This window comes from Clinocottus analis, unplaced genomic scaffold (assembly GCF_023055335.1).
Source record: "Clinocottus analis isolate CAN_PGR_092001 unplaced genomic scaffold, fCliAna1.0.p SCAF_20, whole genome shotgun sequence".
Classification (NCBI taxonomy): domain Eukaryota; kingdom Metazoa; phylum Chordata; class Actinopteri; order Perciformes; family Cottidae; genus Clinocottus; species Clinocottus analis.
In genome coordinates, this window is record NW_027175932.1 from 12720720 (window position 1) to 12740707 (window position 19988).

At 46.6% G+C, this 19988-nt stretch overlaps 1 protein-coding gene across 3 annotated transcripts in view; it reads right to left on the reverse strand.

Moving 5' to 3' along the window:
- Positions 1 to 835: 835 nt before the first annotated feature.
- The window catches only part of arid2 (AT-rich interactive domain 2), a 33850-nt gene continuing 14697 nt past the window's right edge, over positions 836 to 19988 (reverse strand). For 2 of the 3 annotated variants that reach the window (XM_068586379.1, XM_068586380.1), the window contains exons 6-22: positions 15853 to 16071; positions 15474 to 15541; positions 14454 to 14523; positions 13877 to 14139; positions 12442 to 12538; positions 12144 to 12353; positions 11812 to 11976; positions 10707 to 10785; positions 10450 to 10584; positions 10132 to 10322; positions 6059 to 8439; positions 3936 to 4084; positions 3710 to 3848; positions 3536 to 3621; positions 3274 to 3397; positions 2661 to 2752; positions 836 to 2419 (exon numbers count right to left, since the gene is read on the reverse strand). In XM_068586379.1, the coding sequence (XP_068442480.1) occupies positions 2308 to 2419; positions 2661 to 2752; positions 3274 to 3397; positions 3536 to 3621; positions 3710 to 3848; positions 3936 to 4084; positions 6059 to 8439; positions 10132 to 10322; positions 10450 to 10584; positions 10707 to 10785; positions 11812 to 11976; positions 12144 to 12353; positions 12442 to 12538; positions 13877 to 14139; positions 14454 to 14523; positions 15474 to 15541; positions 15853 to 16071 (4580 nt within the window). In that variant the 3' untranslated portion in view covers positions 836 to 2307. The remainder of the gene's footprint in view (positions 2420 to 2660; positions 2753 to 3273; positions 3398 to 3535; positions 3622 to 3709; positions 3849 to 3935; positions 4085 to 6058; positions 8440 to 10131; positions 10323 to 10449; positions 10585 to 10706; positions 10786 to 11811; positions 11977 to 12143; positions 12354 to 12441; positions 12539 to 13876; positions 14140 to 14453; positions 14524 to 15473; positions 15542 to 15852; positions 16072 to 19988) is intronic. The other variant, XM_068586381.1, reaches the window with a different exon arrangement.

Here is a 19988-nt window from a genome sequence, read left to right on the forward strand (position 1 = left end):
AAATGTTTGTAAAAGCGCCTTTTCATACAATACTTTTTGTAATAAAATGAACTGTTCAACGTTGCTAACGGAATAACTACCACTGGAATGACAAAGGCTGGATGTTTCAACCATTTAGACAATACTTTTAGCAAACAGTTCAGACATTTATCTAATTAATACATTTATCCAATTACTTTTAGATAAACAAACTTTAACAACTCTTAGCCAAAGCTAAATATTATTCCTACCCATCCATTACTTGTTGCTATCTATTAAACCTCTGAAGCCATTACGCTACCGTCAGCTAGCTTTTACAAGATTACCCATTAATAGCTAATTACAACCATTTATCAATTACTTTTAGCTAAGGAAACTATCCATTACTTTAAGCTAACTATAGCAACATTTAAACGATTACACTACGCTAAACATTACACCCATATAGCAATGACTTCTAGCTAACTATAACCATGTAACCATTACGCTACCTTTAGCTAACTATAACAACTGTTTATACATTGTTGGCTAAAGATAAAAACACACATTTTAATAGTTTTAAGTAATGGATGAAAAGCGTTTATCAAAAATCTTTAGCTAATTATTTTGACCGTTTACCCTTTTCTTTTAGTTTGAACTATTTGTGAATATTTATTGTTCAGAAAGCAAATCTCTTCTTATGCATTGTCAATCGCAACAGTTGTTAAGGCCTTATTGAAAAAATAAAGATAATTTGCACAAATACATGGTTTTTATGTTTTTATGCTCTACTTAGACGGCTGCATACGCTTTGAGTGACAGTAAAGTGGCAGAAACTGGTGGTGGTGGCACAAAGAAACAAGCGTAAAAACCAAAGCAAAATGTTCAGTGTTTTATTTAAAAACTATAAACAGTCACCAAAGTAAATAAAGCCAATCTCTAACAGACTGTTAGGTCTATGTATAGTCACACATCCTACTGACACCGCAGAAATGAGGATGGTTGGGTCACCCGGTCAGATGCTAATACGACAGGCAGTCATAAATGTTACACAACACACGGTAGAGAGGACAGTCTGAGGACGTGAGCCGGAATGTGGCATGGTATTAAGAATGAAAAAATAGTACAATAAAACTCCACACTATATTAAGATAGAAAAAAGTAGTGAAGAAAATATCATACCTGCACGTAAAGCAAAGAACACAGGAGAAAACCTGTATAAAAACTCCATGTATTTAAACCAATTTACAAATACAAAAAAATTTTGGTACGCGCACTGTGGCCCGTACAATGACAAAACGCTTACAGTGGATATATGTTACTTGTGTGTGCGTGTTGAGGGGAGGGCGTGTGAGGGAAGAGGAAGGGAAGAGAATACCTTCAATATTTTTTTTCTTCTACAAAATGACATGAGATATATTATTCCATACTCTTTCAGCCAGCAAATGAGTTCTACAAGGTATTATAATACAAAAAATGTCACAGTTTCACAAAAAACTGTTTTTACCCCCTCCCTAAGCTTTACAGCATCAGTACCTTTGCAGAATTATTTACAGGTTTTTAAGTACATTCATCCACTGCTGAGTATAGAATCACATTAGATACAAGTGACCAGGGATCATAAAAAAGCAACAAACGAAAACATACTACTTTATTCAATTCTACCAAAGTAATGCTTCTATTACTCCACAGAGCAAGTTCTCCAGTGGCTGCATCGGCATGAAAGAGGATCTTCTTTATATATATTCACAACATATTTACAAGATTCTTTTTCATTAATTGTAATGGTATTCATTTCAATAATAAATAAGTGAAAATATATTGACTCAAGTAAGAAAACCAAGCTACCAAGTTTCTAAAGAAAGAAAAAAAAATCATCTGTGCCAGTTGCCAGCTGAGTCCTCCTCCACCCGACCCTGTGGGACGCCTACGATAGTCCCCTCCCCCTCTCGCCGCCCATCCGTGTTCTTCAGTCGACCGCCACTCACTCCAACGCACACATCGGTTCACGAGGAAAAATAACAAAGTAACTGAAACAAAAATGTGCTCATGTTTGGGGTTTTGTCGTTTTGAGTCCCGTGGGGAAGCAGTTTTACAGAGCCCCCCCTGGTGGGCAGCTGGTGGAAGACCCCGTGGCAGTTTTTTTGTGTGTGTGTGTGGATGGGGGAGAGCGGGGGGTTAGAACACAGGTTGGCGAGGAAGAAGGTGAGGGATGAGAGGCGCGGCAGAAGGAGGGTCTTCGTTCCGGTTCCTGCGCTCCCCCTGCAGACACGCTACGGCTCATCGGCGGCGGCTTCCTCCTCTCGTCTCAGGAGACGGGTGGTGTCGAGGTCATCCTTTTTTTGGGCCTTAAGCCTGGAGCGAGCGCGTCAGTTCGTAAAGGCATTTGGCGAGCGTGGTGGAAACCTCCATGTTACTTAACGCGAGCACGGAGAGGTGTGTCTCATGCCTCTTTACCAACCTGAGAGACGAGGGGAGAAAGGAGGACACAACACAAGCGATGAAAAACTGAAACAGTGACACAGCAAACAACAGAATGCACTCCAGTACAAAACTTATAACTGGGTGAATCCACTCAGACACAATTTATGGAAGATTTAAGCTCAACATAACGTATTTTTGACATCCGACTGGTCACAAGGTGAAGGAACAAACATCAGCAGGTTTCATTCAACATTTCTAAAAGCCAGAAGGACACTTACATGCGACCACAGTCCGAGTACTTGGCGATGTTCTTCAACGTTAAGGCAGCAGTTAGTCGTATGTGTTTGGTCACTGGTCCCTCTTTTTCATCCTGGGAGAGTCAAAAAACAACAATATTCATGGGTTCACTTTGAAAGATGAGAGGATAAGGGGGAGTGGCAGTAGAAGGCAATGTAGTAATAGTGACATGGCAACAAGATAAGTGTTCTGGTTTTATCCCAAAAAATGTATATCACTGACAAACAAGTATTCTTTACAGTAGATAATGTCATGATATGCAGAACTATGTCGTTCTAAACCTGTGCAGGATAAACAGTCTCATGGAGGTTTCTAACGGTTTACTTTTGTGCAGATTCCAGCCGAACAAAGACCCGCAAATGACCAAATTCTCTCCCCCACACAGCATTTCCACTCATCCCCAAGCCTGTGTAACCACCAAGAAGTGGAGGAAACAGTGGGATTTAAAAATAAAAAAGCTTCGAAAGCTGCTTAGGTCCACCGGAGGGCTTTCATACGAGTCATACTAAAGTGTGTGTGCACTGTGAGTTTCAAGGAAGTTCAGGGGAGAGAGAGGAAGAGGAGGGGGCGGGGCGTCGGCCTTGTTCTACTCACAGTGAAGTCCCTGAAGACCAGGTTTCGAGAGCCTCTGCGGAGGGCCATGAGAGCTGCGCTCGGGTGATTCACGATTGCTTTCGGTGCTCGCGGTGTCGGAGTGCTGCCTGCCGCTGGCGGAGTCCTTTAGAACACATCAAGCACACGTCATGAAGGTTATTGGTCAAACACCGGTACAACGCTTCTCACAGATATTTACATGCAGTATTTCTGGTTTGTGTAGTTCTCAGGCATCGAGGTGGAGAAAGAAAGGTGTACTCACTGGGAAGAAGTCTGATTGGGACTTTGCGCCTGCTGCTCCTCTAGTTTGAGTCCAGCCAGCAAAGCTTCTCGAGAACAGTGCTTATCCTGGAAGAAACGGCTTGTTAGTCTCATGCTGACTAGAAAAAGTGATTCCCTGTCGGACCAGCCACAGAGGAGGACGAGGGAGTCTCACCTGTAGATGTGTGATGAAGGACAGTCTCTGCCGGGGAAAAGGTTCACAGCCCTCCCATTGACAATGCCCTCCGTACAGGCCTTTCCCGCCGTGTTGCGTCGCAGCGTGGTAAAACACCCGCGACGGAGTTTCGAACCACCTACAGAAGAAAAGGACACGTTATCAGCGGACGCTGGACAGCGGCTCGGCCCGAGGACGGTTACGATGGAGGGCCTCTGGCGCGTACCGTTTACAGGACTGCCACAGACACTTGAAGTTTTGCCCGGCCATCCTGCTCGGCTCCAGCGGCGCCGTGGGGCTCAGCTGTGCTGAAGGGTGCGGGCTGTGGTTACCGCCCGGAGAGGGCTGGGAGACGGGGGGCGGGGTAACTGTCGGCTGTGGGAGAGAGAAAAAAAACAACTATGAATTAGCATGAAATAAAATGTGTGTCCCGTTAAAATAGAAGTCATTAGTTTGGACTTTCGGTTACAAAAATAAAAAGGAGCTCTGAAAAGAGAAAACCAGCTAAATTTGTATTTTCTCTTCACGCTGGAACTGTCGGCGGAGATGTAACCGGGGCCCGTCTACTGGCACAAGTTGCTCTCTCAGCGGCTTTGCTCTAGGAGGATGGTATCGGTGAGAGCCACATGGTCTTAACTGGCCTCACCTTCTTACCCTCCAAACAGTTACTCACAAGTGATGTGCAGTGTGCGAGTTTTATTTGGGAAAAAAAAGGTTTTCCCCCTCCCTCCCTGCAGAATGACAGGAATACTTTGAACCGGCTTCATCCAGGATGTTCACAAACGACTACAAAATATACTTGTTCTAAAGTAATGTTATCGGTTTGCTATTCATTATATTTATCTGTTATATTAATTGTTTTTGTATTGTTTCATTCTATGTCTGTTTATTGTTATGCTCCTTTCACAGAGTAAAATTCCTGGTATGTTCAATGAGATCTCAGATTCTTATAGGTGTGGTTTTAAAAATTAATAACCATCAACAAACTGTGTTGACTGAGAAATGCATAAGAAGCCTAGATCCGCTTCACAATATTTCACTGTACCACCATCACCATCGGACTGGCTACTCCGTATTCATGTGCTCTGGTGTACTATTGTGGTGTACTATTGTACATCAGAGCTCTGGTGTACTAACTATTGGACACATAATGCAGTAATGGTACTGTAGCACATCGGACTACATTGTAATATTAGATTAAAGCAGTGGGAAAATATTTGTATGAAGAACAATATTCTCCCCAACTTGCAGTAAGTCCTAATAAGCCCTTAAACAAATCAGATCATAAATCATTGTCGATTTAAGTGTGATATGCAATAAAGATATTGCATATCTGGAACATAATATGCCACTTCGATTTCAGCAACATGAGTGTGTTACTCAGAATAAAAGCCTTGAACCATATTAAAAACATACCCTGAAAGGTTTCCAGCCAACAGTTGAGGTGTAGAATTGAGTTTTGATGAGTTGCCTGTGTGCTACCAGCCGGTACACGAGGATACACAGCATGCCGTAAGCACGGTGCCTCTTAAATGTCACATTTTAGTGTCTTTTGTCGCATCTCGCAGATGTGACTTTATCTGTTCCGCAGCCATATGCAAGTCATTAAGACGAAGAAATCTGAGGTCATAGTATTTTGAGTCACCATGTGGCCTACATGAAAAATAATAGCTGCATCTCAACTAAGACCACAGAGCGTGACCACAAACTGCAGCTTGCAGCTGCATTCTGTTGCAGAACCATGTGTAATATGTCTTGAGATGTTTTAACATGCATCAACAGTTCCTCCCCCCCGACCAGAAATGGATAGATTACAGCTGCCTACAACAAAACTATAACGGGTCTAAGTTACAGTTTGTGTGTACACCATTAAGTCTGGCAACATTTAACTCCAGAAGAGGCATTCTGGTTCATGCAAGACAAAAATAATAAATTATATACAAACGAACGAATAGAATGAATATTTAAAGACTTGGCATATGTTTCACAGTGGGAGACGCCTCCAACTCGTCTGCTAGACTGTTAAATCAACATATGTGATTATGTTGGATTAGAATAGCACCAGAGTACCAGTCGAATGCTTTTAAAGAAATGCAGGTAGATTTTGCAAGCAATGGTAATCTATGGAGTGGCTGGTAATACATAAACATACACTCGCCATTTGGCCGGTGGACAACAAAGGACAAAAATGTGTTTGTAAATGAGCCAAACATAGTAGCAACACGCAACGTACGCGCCTGCAATTACTCTCTCGTGTCACAGACACGCCGACAGAACAGACATGGAGTCACACTACTAGAAGACCAGATAAATGCGGCTCACTGCGAGACTAACCCTCCAATGACTCACCGTCGAGCCAGCTGCCAGCGTGGGCGAGCAGTTCCTCTGCTGAGCGGCGTTCTCTATTGCTACTTTGGCTACTGTGCTTGGGTCCGTTCCTGCCGGCACCGCCACCATGGTGGCGCTGCTGCCGGCGTTGTTGGGGTCGGTGATGGTAATGATCCGCACTCCCACTTTGTTGGGGATCCCCGAGGCCGCCCCACCGCGGTCCTCGTTCTCGGCGGGCCTCTTGAGACCCCGGGCCTCAGAGGCCACTCCGTTGGCGGGACTCTGGGAGGTAACGGAGGAGGGGAAGGTGGAGTTGGGCAGCAGTTGCTGTCGTAGCGCAGGCACGCCGCGGCCCGGCCCCAAAGGTCCGTTGCTTAGTTCCGAGGGAGGCCTGTTGCCGACTGCCTGGGGTCCGTTCGCCAGGCGCTCGGCCTGCTGGGCTTTGGCAGTGTCCTGCTGGGGGGGAGGAGAACCGGGAAGAGGCGGGTCTGACCCGTGACTCTTCTCAGAAGGGCCCACGTCCCCGTTCCCCAAGTACTGTTTGGAAGCAATGTGATTTTGAATGTTTTTGTTGAAGTTGCTGCCACTGTCGCCCCGATCAAAGTCACACACCCCGTTGACGAGAGTCCTTTTGGGGTCGGGGTTGCCCTCCAGAGGGGCGTTCAAGCTGGGGGAGAGGGCCTGCTTCCCATTAGCAGGGTGGCCCTCCGTAGCCGGGCCATTGAGGGCCCCCTGGCTGTTCCCTGAGTGGTATGGAGGTAGATTAGACTCCATGCACTTCCGACCGTTTAGCAGCTTGGCCCCCGCCGCCACGTCGCCATTACTGGTTTTACGGTTGGAGTCTCCTTCTTCCAAAGACGAGTTCTCCATCACCTCTATCTTCCTCTCGTGGATATGCAGCCCCGTGGCGTCCTTGGCCTCCTCTTCCTTTTGACAGATGATCTTGTCTCCTCTGAGGGGCGCTGGCAGTGGTGGTGGTGGAGCCTCCGGGGCGTGGTGGGGCACCGATGCAGTCGAGAACGTAGGAGGGGGGACTCCCGGAGCCACAGCACCCTGGCTGACAACGGCAGCGGTGGAGGTGGTGAAGCCGGTGGTGGGGACCACGGTGAATGTGACTTGTCCAGCAGCCGTGGGGCTGATGATAGTAGCCGCCCCCGTGCTACTCGTGGAAATGAGCTGGCCTGGCAGGAGCTGGACCGTCTGGAGGGCTGGCGCTCCTGCAGCGGGAAGCTGACCAGGAACCAGCTGGACATTGAGCTGCTGAGGCTGAGGAGAGGGATTCTGGGCGCCGTAGCTCGTCTGGTAGATCACCTGTGGACTAGGCGCCATCGTGCTGTTTGGTAGGGGCACCTGTGGAGCGGGTAGGATGAGCTTTCCTCCCGGAGTGGAAGGTCCTCGCTTTGGAAGCAGTAGCTGTTTGATCAAGCTGGACTCGGTGGAGGTAGGCTGAGAGGGGGGAGTTTGGGAAATAAGCTGGAGTTGCTGTTGATGCAGCTGTTGATGCCGTTTCATGGACAGTGCGTGGCTGACAGTTTGATTGGGCTGGACCTGGGTGTTGGAATGAGAAGCAGGAGGCGGGCACGGGTTGGAAGCAGCTCCGGGCTGCCCTGCTATCTGGATAGTCTGGGAGCCGGGGATGACGGAGGGGTTGGCAAGAACGATCTGGTGTATGGCGGAGGCGTAGGCTGGGTTCTGCTGGGGGTTGGGACCGACGATGACGAGACTCTGCGACTGCTGTTGGAGCTGAGGCTGCTGGTTGGGAGAGGCCATCGCGGCCGCTGGTCCACCCGACTGGCCTGGCGCAGGCTTTGGGGCGATATTCTGAAATGTAGAGCGGGACCCCGGGGAATTGGTCACGCCCGCGATACTAAACGTCAGACCACCCGCCGCCTGGGTGGAAGAAGAGGGTGTCGATGCCGTAGCGACACACTGAGGCTCCGCCTGGGGCGCTCCACCTTGAGGCCCAGACGGGGGAGGGGTTTGAGGCAGGGCAGGGTGCTGGGTGATCGGAGGGCACACGCCGTGCACCCTGGCGGTGAGGATGTGGCCCTGTGGTACCTGCTGAAATAGCGTGACAGGCGTCCCTGTGGGAAGCATGGGGGAGTGCTGCTGAGCAGCAGGGTTCTGGGGGCTGTGGTTCTGGGTGGCCGCCGCCGCCGAGGTCGGGATCTGGACCACCGGACCCGGTCGGCCCATTTGCTGCTGCACCGCTGCCAGAGGATTTGGCGGCAACTGTGGAGAAGCCTGCAGGGGCACCGGGTGTCGGGGAACAGTCGGGTGGCTCGCATGAGGAGGGTCCTGCGCAGTCGAGGCCATGGATGGGGCCGCAGCAATGGCGCCAAGGCTGGGGCCCATCACCCGGACGAACTGGGGTCCAAGACTGGGAGGCCCGAGAGGTAAGCCTGGTCACACAAAACACAGAATTGATTAGATGCAAGACACTACTTAAGTTAACATTTACTGCTCCTTAAAATCGGGTTTTAATCATGTTTAAAGTTCTTTAATTTATTTTTGATGCAACAGAAAGCAGTGTTTCCCCTACCATTATAACAGGGGGGAGGGGAGCCCCCATGAAATAACCCCCCGCCCTCCTGTAATTTTCTCTATATCGCCAGATCACAATACGTCATTTAAGGTTCTCTTTCCTAAAGAACAGGTCGACACCTTGTTCTGTTATTAAACAAACTAAAGGCCGTATTTTATTGACGGGATCTACACGACAGCGTGTCATTTCTGTCTCTACGTGGTTGCGCATAAACACTCTGCGCTGCGCTCTGCATCGCGCACGGCATTGTTCCGTCCCGATGCGCAGAGACAAGTGCGCGCACACAGGTGAGCGCTGAGCATCCAGCAGCGGGCAGAGATCGGAGACAAATATGTCACGTTAAAAAGCAGACAACTATATCTGTGTTTTAAACGCTCCCATGTAGAAGATAGCAAGAGTAGCCCTCCTGCAGGGATCACCGGAGCAGCTCTCTGAACGCGGAGCAGCTCTCCTGCTCCAAGTGAAACGAGCCAAAGTGCTGGTGTCTTGTTCCAACAATGAGCTGCTGGCTTCACACGTTACAAAGCACACGGACATCAAACTAAGTCATTAATAAATACATGGAGAAATGCCGGATAAATGTTTACGGTTCACAGATTACGTTGCTCATGCGCGACTCGGCGATTTTTGGCGTTTTGCCAAAAGCCAGTCTCCGCAAAGTCTCTGTGAAGTCGTCTTTTCTGCTGTTCCGTCGCTTAAAACCGTAAAAAGATCTCATCTCAACGTGGAGAGTGAACTGAGAGAACGGTATCAAGTCAACAACCACGTTATAAAAATGTGTGTAGAGGAAAGCAGCTCACTGCAGCACTAACACTGATACAACCTGATGCTCACACGTCTGCACTCATTCTGTTTTGTTCTGCAATTTGCTTTTAGTTTTACACAATAGGCTATTTAGTAGTAACTACATATTACTTATTTTTTTTGCACAGATAAAACTTTATTTTTATTGTTTTAAGTGATTGAAATTTTGTTTTCTTTTTTGTGGTCTGACGGGGCAATTTGGTTTAATTGAAAGTTATTGTTCTTTATTCTGTTATTTATAAAAGCACAGATGGAGTCACAAAAGGATGTTATTTACAGAAAAAGTAATGCTTTTGGTGTTTGTGTCATTGCCGGTGTCGTCGAGGTCCCCCCCCTGAAGCTGTAAACCTAGGGGAAACACTGGAAAGTACTACCTTTCATTATAACTTCCAATTGTCTTTTTCGACATGTGATACAGCTTAAAAGAATTCCTCTCAATTTCCCTGAGTAAGCGCCTTCAACTAACTTCTATTCTGAAAACATTTCCTCAATGCGTGTGCCTTTGTAATCAGTTCAACCGCCTCGGTGTCGGCGGTACCCAGCTCTGCTCTCTCTGCAGGACGGCCAGCGTCCTTCTGCACATAGTCACTTTTCTGGGACGTCTTTTCCACCAAAGTTCTTTAGCTTTGGATCTCTACACATTGTCCTTACTAAACAGTATGTTCGGTGACTGGACAAAACCTAGTGCTCAAATGCATTTAAATGAGCAAAAAGGTGTAAACATGATTCATTCTCCTAGTTCTACCTGGAGGCGGGGCCTGAGGGTCGCCAGAAGCTGCCGGAGGTGTTGGAGCTGCTGCCGGATTCGGCTGCTGGTAGTACAGCTGGATGGGCAGAGGCATGGCCCTGCGCCTCAGCCCAACCAGGAGAATCTGAACCTGACCATTGGCCTTGGCCTCGTCTTGCCGCCGCATCGTGTGGCTGGGAAACACGGTCCTGTGGGGGAAAAGCAGGTTCGTCGTAAAGGGAAAGGTTTGCTGGCATCCTTGAAGCTACGTAAACATGCTCAGAATCAAACTGGACGTAAAAGCGGCCGACGGGACGGGGAGGAAACGGAACTGACCGCAGACATTTGAGGAAGCCTGTTGAGTTCAAGATGTTGCTTCGTCCCATTTTACTACACGTGGCCAGGTACTCGGAGTACATTTCTGATCGAGACACGGATCCCTCTGCGTTTGTCTCAAAGTGTGCGTTTAGCCTGTTGGAGAGACAAACAACCGACTCAGTGGTCACAATGTGAGCAGAAAAACACATCGGAACTGTATTTCTTTTCAGCTAAAAAAACATCAGAATAGACATATTTAGGTGACTTAATCTTACCACTGCAGTGTAAATTTTTCCCCGTCAAGTTCAACAATACCAGGTGGGGGTTGGGTGGATTGAACCGCGACCCTCGTTACTGAAAAGACAAAACAAATTGCGGTTATGCTTCTGTATCCTTGTTTTAATGCACAAAACAATACATATGGTGTATTTGTAGTAGTCCCCAGGGCGTCCACTAGATGTCAGCAAACTAATAACCTTGCAGCCCTTTGGGGCACAGAGCACAGGGATGGATACTTCCAAGGTGAGGTGGGTTTAGCTCCCACCAAGGGACACCTGTTCATTCACGACTCGGGCTGCAGGGAGACGACTGGAATCTGATTCCTTTGTCTCCGCCCACCAAGACAGAAGCAGGAAAACGCTTAAGAAAAGGGAGCGTAATCTAAAACTAAATAGGTGTTAAACTTCTTGGTGGCCTTCAACTTATCTTATCTTTTTTTTAATCTACGGTTTCTAAGGTTAACAAATATGGAAAACTGCTCAGCTCTGGTCGTCCTGATCAAAGACCATAGAGAATTAAGAGATCAGAAAATTGCCAAACCCTTATGTACTTTTCAAGCAATTTATCAGTGACAAACAAACCTCACAAGTTGTTGTGAAGGATGCTCCAATTGCTCAGCAGCAACAGTTGAGTTATTATAGATGTTTTCAGATGAGTCAAATTGTAGACCTTCGATTTTAATTGAATGATTTGTATTATTTACATGGCTTTCTTAATTTTATTTGCGTAGAAATGCCACTACCATTCTTGAGTCCAGGCAAAAAAAAAAGGTGTTTTTTATTTTATATCAAGTAACGTGATTTGTAAAAACTCAATTGACTGAGTCCCACCCCTCAAACGCAGACTAGCCAATCATAGCGTAACATCGTCACCCTGAGAGGTTGGACGGAGATATTTAGAAAACAATATGTTTTTCTGTAAAAACTGCAGCGCTAACGTAAGCAGAGTAGATTAGCACATCACAGATTTCCAGCAGACAATAATGAATAAAATCCAAAGCTCTGTTTATTCCCCACAGTGTGCCCGGGGTTCAAACTTGACACATGCAACTCCATCTCCAGCGTGAGAGTATGTGTGACAGACATACAGACAGACACTCACCAGGCGCTGCTCCTCCCTGCACAGCTGCAGGGACCTGCTCCACCAGCTGCGGTCGAACCTCGGCCGCTTGGTCGGCGCTGGCCTGATGCTCGATCAATCGCACCGCCGTCAGGGCGTCGGGTCCAAACGTATGGAGGTCAACCGATACCAACCGCACCAACAGGTCTGATCGAGGAAAGGGGGAGAGAGAGGACAGCGCTCAAGGATCAGCACTGAGGAGCCTGGTCACATATCCACCAAAGAAATGCTTCACTCCCGCGGCGAGACCGCAAACCCGATCCTTTAAGAGCTCAAGGGCAGAGGCAAGGCGGACGACAGTAGACGAGTCATACCGATGCTATGATTGACGGAGGCGATCTTGCTGCAGGGAATCTCTCCGAGCTGGGCCAGCAGGTACAGCACCTCCAAGGAGGCCATGAGGAGCATGAGGTCCGGCAGCGTGAGCAGCATTATCACCTCCTGGTACGAGTCCTGGTCCACATACTCGCAGATGAGCACGCCGTTGTCCTCCGCCTTGCTGAGGTTGCCCAGGATCTCCATGGCTAAAACGAGACACACGTTTAACTCAAGAAGCGTCACCGTGCACGCTGACGGAGCGGAGGCACCGTGATGGCCCGCCGGAGAACTCACCCCTCATTTTGAGAAACCTGTCCCGGGACATCAAACATTTGGTGACGGTGTGAAAGAGCAGATGAGTCGTCCGAAAGTCTACGGGATCCAGCTGGAGCTACAAGGAAATCAGACAAGATTCAGTCGATCATCCACAACACCTACTATATAGATCAGGACCCCACACCTCTGACGATGAGACCCCACATGAATAATAACTATGTTATGTTTATGTAGCGGGGTCAATGCACGCTACACATAATATGCAAAATTTCCATCTGCGGTCCCCAGGCGATGACTGAACCAAACAAAAGAAAGGCCCTGTGGCGATGTTTAAAAAGCTGGCCACGAGCCAAACGCTAATTCCGACGTGACGTTAATGACTTGTGTTCTATAAGCAACCAAAACAGGTGCTCTAGTAGTAGTTATGTTTCAACAGAAGGCTTTGCGGTATCATATCTGAAGAATGTGCTAACTGGCCTAAACCCAACCATCCAATTAATGGCATCAAAGGCTTAACCGATGTTATCAGGGACCCTATGCATGCAGTTTCTAAAAATAGACGTCAGCTCATCTTCATGCATCTCATAACAACACACGTGAGATCAAAACGCAGGCGAGCCCATGATGCATCTCTCACGGCTAATATTTCACCGACGTTGGCCTTGGAGAACACGTTGGACTAAAGGTTTGACGTTGAAGTATATCTGTAACGGCTGGAAACTGTGATAATTCATAGCCAAACAATATGTTAAACGTGATCTGAAAAACACATTGCTTGGTTGTGACAACACACCATCTGGCAGACACAAGTAATCAGCTATTTAGTTTTGTTTTTAAAATAAGAAATGGGTTGCAAGAGAATCGCTAAAGTGGTTTTCCTGTTTGCTGTAATTACGGCACTAACGTTGTAATGTAACAAGTTTGTTTTGAGAGTAATGTTCGATCAACACTGCTGAGCAGACATATTTGTTTTTTCAGCCGGGCTCAATAATTTTATTATAAAAAGAAATGTTGAACAGCGCAGCTGAACACTCATTAAATCTATTCTTTACTCTGATGCTTCTTGGTTCGGGAAAGCCTGGGAATAAAATAAAAATAAAGATACTCTAAACTCAAATTCAAATACGTTCGTGACGGCCCGATTCACAGCTCAACTACATGCGGAGGAATCCAGAGCGGTAGTTACTGCTGCGGTGCCACGAAGGGACAGAACAGTTGCTGGTCAATTAAATCTGTTTGGATCGATGGCCACTGAATAGATACTTTTCCTTTGAATAAAACTGATGTCAGAGATGAACTAAACTGCTCCAATTCAGAAATGGTGGCAAACGATTGTTCACGGTGTCACAGTAACCTACATATGGGAACAAATCTGCCCCATCAGACGCAAATCATCAGCTTAAAGAAAACAAACACGCCTGTTATGTTTGACAAACGCCAACAGCGGACCAACCTCGGCAGCCACGTTGCCCAACGTGTCCAGTCCGAGTTGTCGGAGTGAGATGAGGTTACAGTGGGCACAGAGCAAAAGGAAGCGCAGGCACGTTCGGTTGGCCGCCAGCAGCTTGACGTTGGCCTCCTCGAAGGAGAGGTTGCGCAGGATGACGGCGATCTGCAGGACCCGCTGGGCCTCCATGTCGCTGATGCCCTGGTTCCGCGGCGGGTGGAAGAGGCTCTGCCAGCGCTCCTCGCTCGACGTACCTTCTGCAAAGAGAACTGTTGGTCTTTTTAGCGAGTCCGTTCATCACGAGCAGCCGGGACATTTCTCCAATTGGCTCGTTTCTAAAGCTTACTTTTCTCAGCGCGATCATTGCTTTTACTTTTTCGTGAAAAAACACGTTTGAAAATACTACGTTTGGGGAGGATGGGGTGTTAAAAACACAACGGCACACAGCCCACTTCCCACTCACAGGTATTACGGAAGCACAAATGAAAGGGAAGTCGCTAAAGTCAATAAATACACAGTGGGAGCATACGGCAGTGTTCCCCCTTTATTGCTTCCTGTGGCTTTAAGCACCGAGTGTGTTTACCTTGTGCTGCGCCGTTCTTGTCCCAGATCAGATCCCGGACTTCGTCATCCTCCACCACCTCCTTCCAGAACTGCAGAAGAATAGCCGCCGTTAGCATCCAACGGAGATTAATAATAATTATTCAAGCCAAAGTTCATCGATAGGGAATTCATTGAATCAGACGGACTACAACAGAGCTGAAGAAACGCATCAATTGTTTGTTAAAAATGATTAAAATTATTGTCTTTGTTCCACGCAGTCACACACGTCACAATGTAACTTAATGCAACCGCCATACGTTAGCCTGTAGAAAGACAAGCAGTCACGTTTTTAGACATTTTGGTATTGACTTGGTATCAAAGTATTGCTTCCAGAGAGATCCCGACTCCACACCTGCACATTTAAAAATCATGTTGCCTTCAGCTCCAACGAACATCGACTCAAGTGACATCACGTGAGGACGTTTCTCAGACGCAACAAAGCTCCCTCTGGAGCCACAAACGGCTTTACACAAAGTTTTTATTCTATTTCTCCTGAACACCTCGAAACAGAGATTGCTCCCCTGTAATCTACCACATTCACCTCTATATTGTTAATACCTCTTTGGGGATTTCAACACAATTCTACCCACAACCATGAAAACTTGCCCTATTAAGATAATCCGAGTCGCAGTCCAGCCTTCCCCCAGACACGGGTCAAGTGTTATTAATGAAGAGAATTCTATTGGCTGACTGAGGATAAATAAAAGACGACATTGCATTATTTCTGAGTCATGCCTCTTAAATTGAGTGAGACCAAAGCAAATTGACCTCTATTGTGATTTAAAGACTCGGAGTGAACTCCTCTCTTGAGGTTCCTCAGTTGGGAAACAATTAAATCCAAGATTTTCTGACAATCTTCACGCTGAAGAGTGAAACAGATCATTTCGCGGCTTCCTTAACGGAAGGCGTCTTTCATATCTATACATAAACGGCCACACCAAGAGACGCATCGAGAAGCATACAGACGTCACACAAATAAAAGACTCTTGTTCTACTTTACCCTGACAAAGTCCCGGGAGGTTTTCTTTTTCCAGTCCGTCCCGAATACCCCGGAGAAGCTGCCGAGCGCTGCGGGAAGCAAAGAGGCAGGGTTAGAGGACCATGTCAGCTCAGTGTTTCTCGTCTCTCATGCCCTTGTTCTTCAATTCCCTCTTGATAAATTATGAGACCAGAGGACCTTTGATCCTTGAACAAAGAGGTGAGAAGGCTGCCAGCAAATTGGGCCTTGCAAGTCAAATTAAAACTCGGTTTTCCTCAATGAATATAGTTAGGAATATATATATATATATATATATATATATATATATATATATATATATATATATATATATATATATATACAGCATGTGAACTAGAGAGCACAATCAGAGGGAACGTACAGTCGTCGAAGACGCCGGCGTGGGCCAGCAGCAGCGTGACCAGTTTGGGGTCCTTGTCCAGCTGCATGGCGTGCTTGCTCTCGTTGGACAGCAGAGTGCAAACGTTAACCGCAAAGTCCACTTCGTTGGGTAGACCCGAGAGGAGGGACAGCACCAGTTTGTTGTAGTCGCACGGCGGAACGAAGTCCGTGGAAAGTCCATAGCTTTGGCGGAGATAGTCTGCAGGAGGAGAAAAAGACAACGCGTCTCAGGATTACTTCACATATTACATCATGAACATCTGGACTTTAGAGAGCAGTAAGGAGAGAGAAGTGTCTTTAACTTCAGGCCTGAGGAACGGACACACGCCCACTTCAACACTTTCCTATTCCAGAATACCAATTTGATAGTATAAATGTAGAGATTTTCCAACATGCTGCTCATAAAGTCAAGTTTCAGCATGTAACAAATCTCACATTTAAAGGCCTTCAATGAATGTCTAAAGAGCAGGGGGAAAACAAACAGTACGTTGTATTTAAAGCAAAGACAAAGCCTTAAGCCTCAGACACACTTCCCCCATTCTTAAACCGATCACTACAAATCGAGAGTCGCCGTTAGTCTGCCGTTCCCACGCACGCTCACGTCCACACTCTCCTCCAGGTGGCAGCGGTTTTGCACCATAACATTGTTGGAAAAGGGTTCAAGGTCCTTTGGCCGCCTTTGTATTTCTTTAAAGACAAAATTCTATAAAAAGATTTTAAAAAGGGGGGAATCTTCTCGAACAACCTCCCTTCCAAACAAGCCTCTCCTTTGTTTCCACCCTCCTCTTGGCGAACCAGCCTGAGGTGCATACTCCCCCAGCTGGACTGGACTGAGGAACTGAACACGATCACGCTACGCAAACCAAATCCCACCATCTGAGAAACTATGAATTGGCCTTTTAAAATGATACAGAAACGCAACACAAATGGCTTTAAATGTACGGCGGAATGTAAATGATGCGAAATATAAAACCACTGTTGTAGCATTTGGCCTGAAAGCGCTCGCCTCTGGAGGAGATAGAGAAAATGGAGCAACCCTCGCTCACTGTAGACGCTCATTGTGGAGGATTTGAAAAGTAATCGTTGCATCATGAGGATATAGCAGCGGCAGTGTGAAAGCCTACAGTCGCCCTGGTGCGGTCGCTCGCTGTGGCAGCGTAGCCCCTGCACACCTTCAGTTTAACTCAGATTGCTTTTCCCTTCAAACCGCATTTGAGAAAAACCAAATGGGGCGTAGAGCTGCTCGCTGAAGGCTGCCTTCAGTCCAAATGAGTTGGAGGAGCCGCGACTCGTGTGCGACCGAGGAACGAGAAAATGTTCTCCAACTTTTAATTGTGTTTGTCTTTGACTCGGTCCACCTCCGTGATGAGCTTTCATAATTAAAAAAAAAAGAAAAAGACTTTTTAAATTTAATCCTAAATAGCGGGGAGGGGATCATGACTCGAATGGTATTCAACAGCTCTAATTGACAGATGATCCGGTCTGCGAGCGAGGCCCAAGCTTTCCTGCCGTGCTGCTTGATTATCTGCTATCGATCATTCATGTGCATAAATTGTCATTTTAGATTTATTTTTCACATTAATAGTGGATATTTCAATTTGGTGCAGGATCTTTAGTAGACTGCTGCCCCTGGGATCCAATCGTGAAGCAGAGCAGAGTCCCGCTGAGGGAATTTGATTTCCATGCTTTGAAAATAATAAAAAAGAAGCATGCTCCATTCAGAAACCTGCCTGCTCCAACACCTGCAGCGAGCCAGAGGTGCAGAGCACTGAAGTGCAACATTTGACAGAGATGTCTTTGTGAGCGGAGTGGATTAAACGTCGTCGCGGGGCCTACGATCCAAAAACGTGATGAGACAACAGGGAAGACCAAAGCCCAGCGGGAGAGATTTACAGACCAGCTGTCAAATATTTAACCATCATTGAGCCAGCCAAGCCGACACAGCGCGATTTCAGCCTGGCTGTCCGATTACATTACAGATAAAGTCAGAGAGACCATGATGAAACCGGAATATTCCAATAAAAATCAGCCGAGCAGATACATCAGCCAATACTCGCTTACTGCCAATGTGTAGATCTCACCGCATATGTCTGAAGATGAGGGACGAGAAGATATACCGAAAAACTAAACTAGGCTTTGGGTGATTAAGAAACGCTTTTGGTCCACAACCAACTTCTGAGGTAACGCCTGGCTCTTTAGGTAAACACGCCAATCAGAGCCACAGAGATTGGAAAAAAGAAGACAGAAACAGTCCCCGTTTGCTCAAATGTGAGGATTTATTGCTTTTCTTCGTTAAAAAACCCCAAAAAGATTCTAGTAACTATTATAAATGACTGACAAGTTGTTCCACTCGGGCATGTTTGAGTATTTTTTTCCATTTCATAGACAACGGTAAATCTAGTCGAGGGAAAAAAAATACTGATGAAAGCAGCTTTAGTGATGTAATGGTTTCCACCATGAAGCCGCAGTGGGTCACCTGAACTCGTCTGTAAAATCCAAATTAAAAAGCGGTGCCTTCCAGCAAAGCACGGGAGACGACAAAACTACATTGTGCTCTTCAAAGTCCGACTCATCTGGGCCGTGAACGGAGGAAAGCCTTCACAGCCGCAGACAAAGCTCACCGCTGTTTGCCGTGTGTCGTTTCCCAGCCCGCGGCCGCGTAGCGGAGTCACTCTGCTCAGCAGGCACACGGCTGGTTTGTGAGAGAGAACAGCCTGCGACTAAAAAAAAAGAAAAAACAAGCTGGCGGCTCTGAGGGAAGAGAGCCAACAAGTGCTTCCCTCCTTCCTCTTCATCAATGAACCGGCTCCCATTGGGCGCGCGTGAGCTGTAGGGGTCGGACAACACAGACGAGAGGTCGGGCCTTGGCGAGCGACGCTCTTTACGCTTTCAAAACGTAATGATCGTTACTCAGGGGCACTTCTTTGCTCTGGTTTAAAAAAGTTAGAAACCGGCAGTCGATACTTGGGTGTGCGTAGGCAACTTCAGGGAAGGAAAGAAAAGAGGCACAAACAAAGCTTTTCATAGCCTTGATTTAAACAGAGTGGCGCTCGGCGAGGGGAGAGCTGAATGAAATGAGTCACGCTGGAACAGAAGGGATGAATGAGGAAGAAGAGGAGGGGAACCGGCTGAAAGCTCAGCCGTGTGCACGGGTCCTCGGCCAGGTTAGTCAAGATAGGAAGAAAAAAACACTCCAGGCATTTCTTCTGTTTCTGAAGAGGCGATGGAGCCGTTCAATAGTTGGTGTTGCAGAGTAACTCGAGCACCTCAGTGAGTCATGAATTAAGATCACCCAGGAGATTACACGCCAAAACCAGTAGCCCAGACAAATAGCCAAGGACTTTTAGAGTAAGAACGGATCAGAGCCAAAAGTTTAGAAGAAAGGGTCTGTACCAACACATGCAGAGAAGAAACCTTCGAGGTGACGCAGCTACTCGTAACAGTTTGAACTGCACGGAGAGGAGCAACTTGTTGAGGAAACTGTTTTGGGAAGAGCTGCAACAACCAATCCATGAAGACGATCAAACCTGATTATAAAAATAATTGGGAACAGCATTGTCGATTTGTTGGGTCTATTTTGTAGCAAAGCCGTGTGGCAAGTACCGTACACCCGGACCTACAGCCTCTCTCTTGTTTTTTTAGTGTTCAAACCACGTTAAATAAAATAGAAAAAATACCTGTTTCAAAATTAAGTACACTATTTACCATAATGTACAGCCTACATTTAGGTCTGTTATTTGAGTAAATACTGTCAATTTGGAATAACAGTTATTTATAGATCTAAAAAATAGATAGATATTAAAAATAAATTGTATTAATCCCGTCATCGAAGAAATAAATTGGCATAAAACTTGCTTATGAAACCAGCTGTGAGTTGCAGCCCTAATTTGGACGAAACGGACGGACGGCACACACACACACACACGTTTTGATGAGAGGATCAATAGCACTTGGGTCTACACAGTAAATATTAAGCCTGGTAGCTTTGCGCCGTCCAAAAAAGGTACAAAAGTCCTCCTACGGGCTCCTCTAAAGCGCAGTGATTAACATGTTTCTGTTCAAGAGATTAATAAAAAGTGTTAGAAATCACGTCGGAGCAACAAAAAGCCGCCTGCT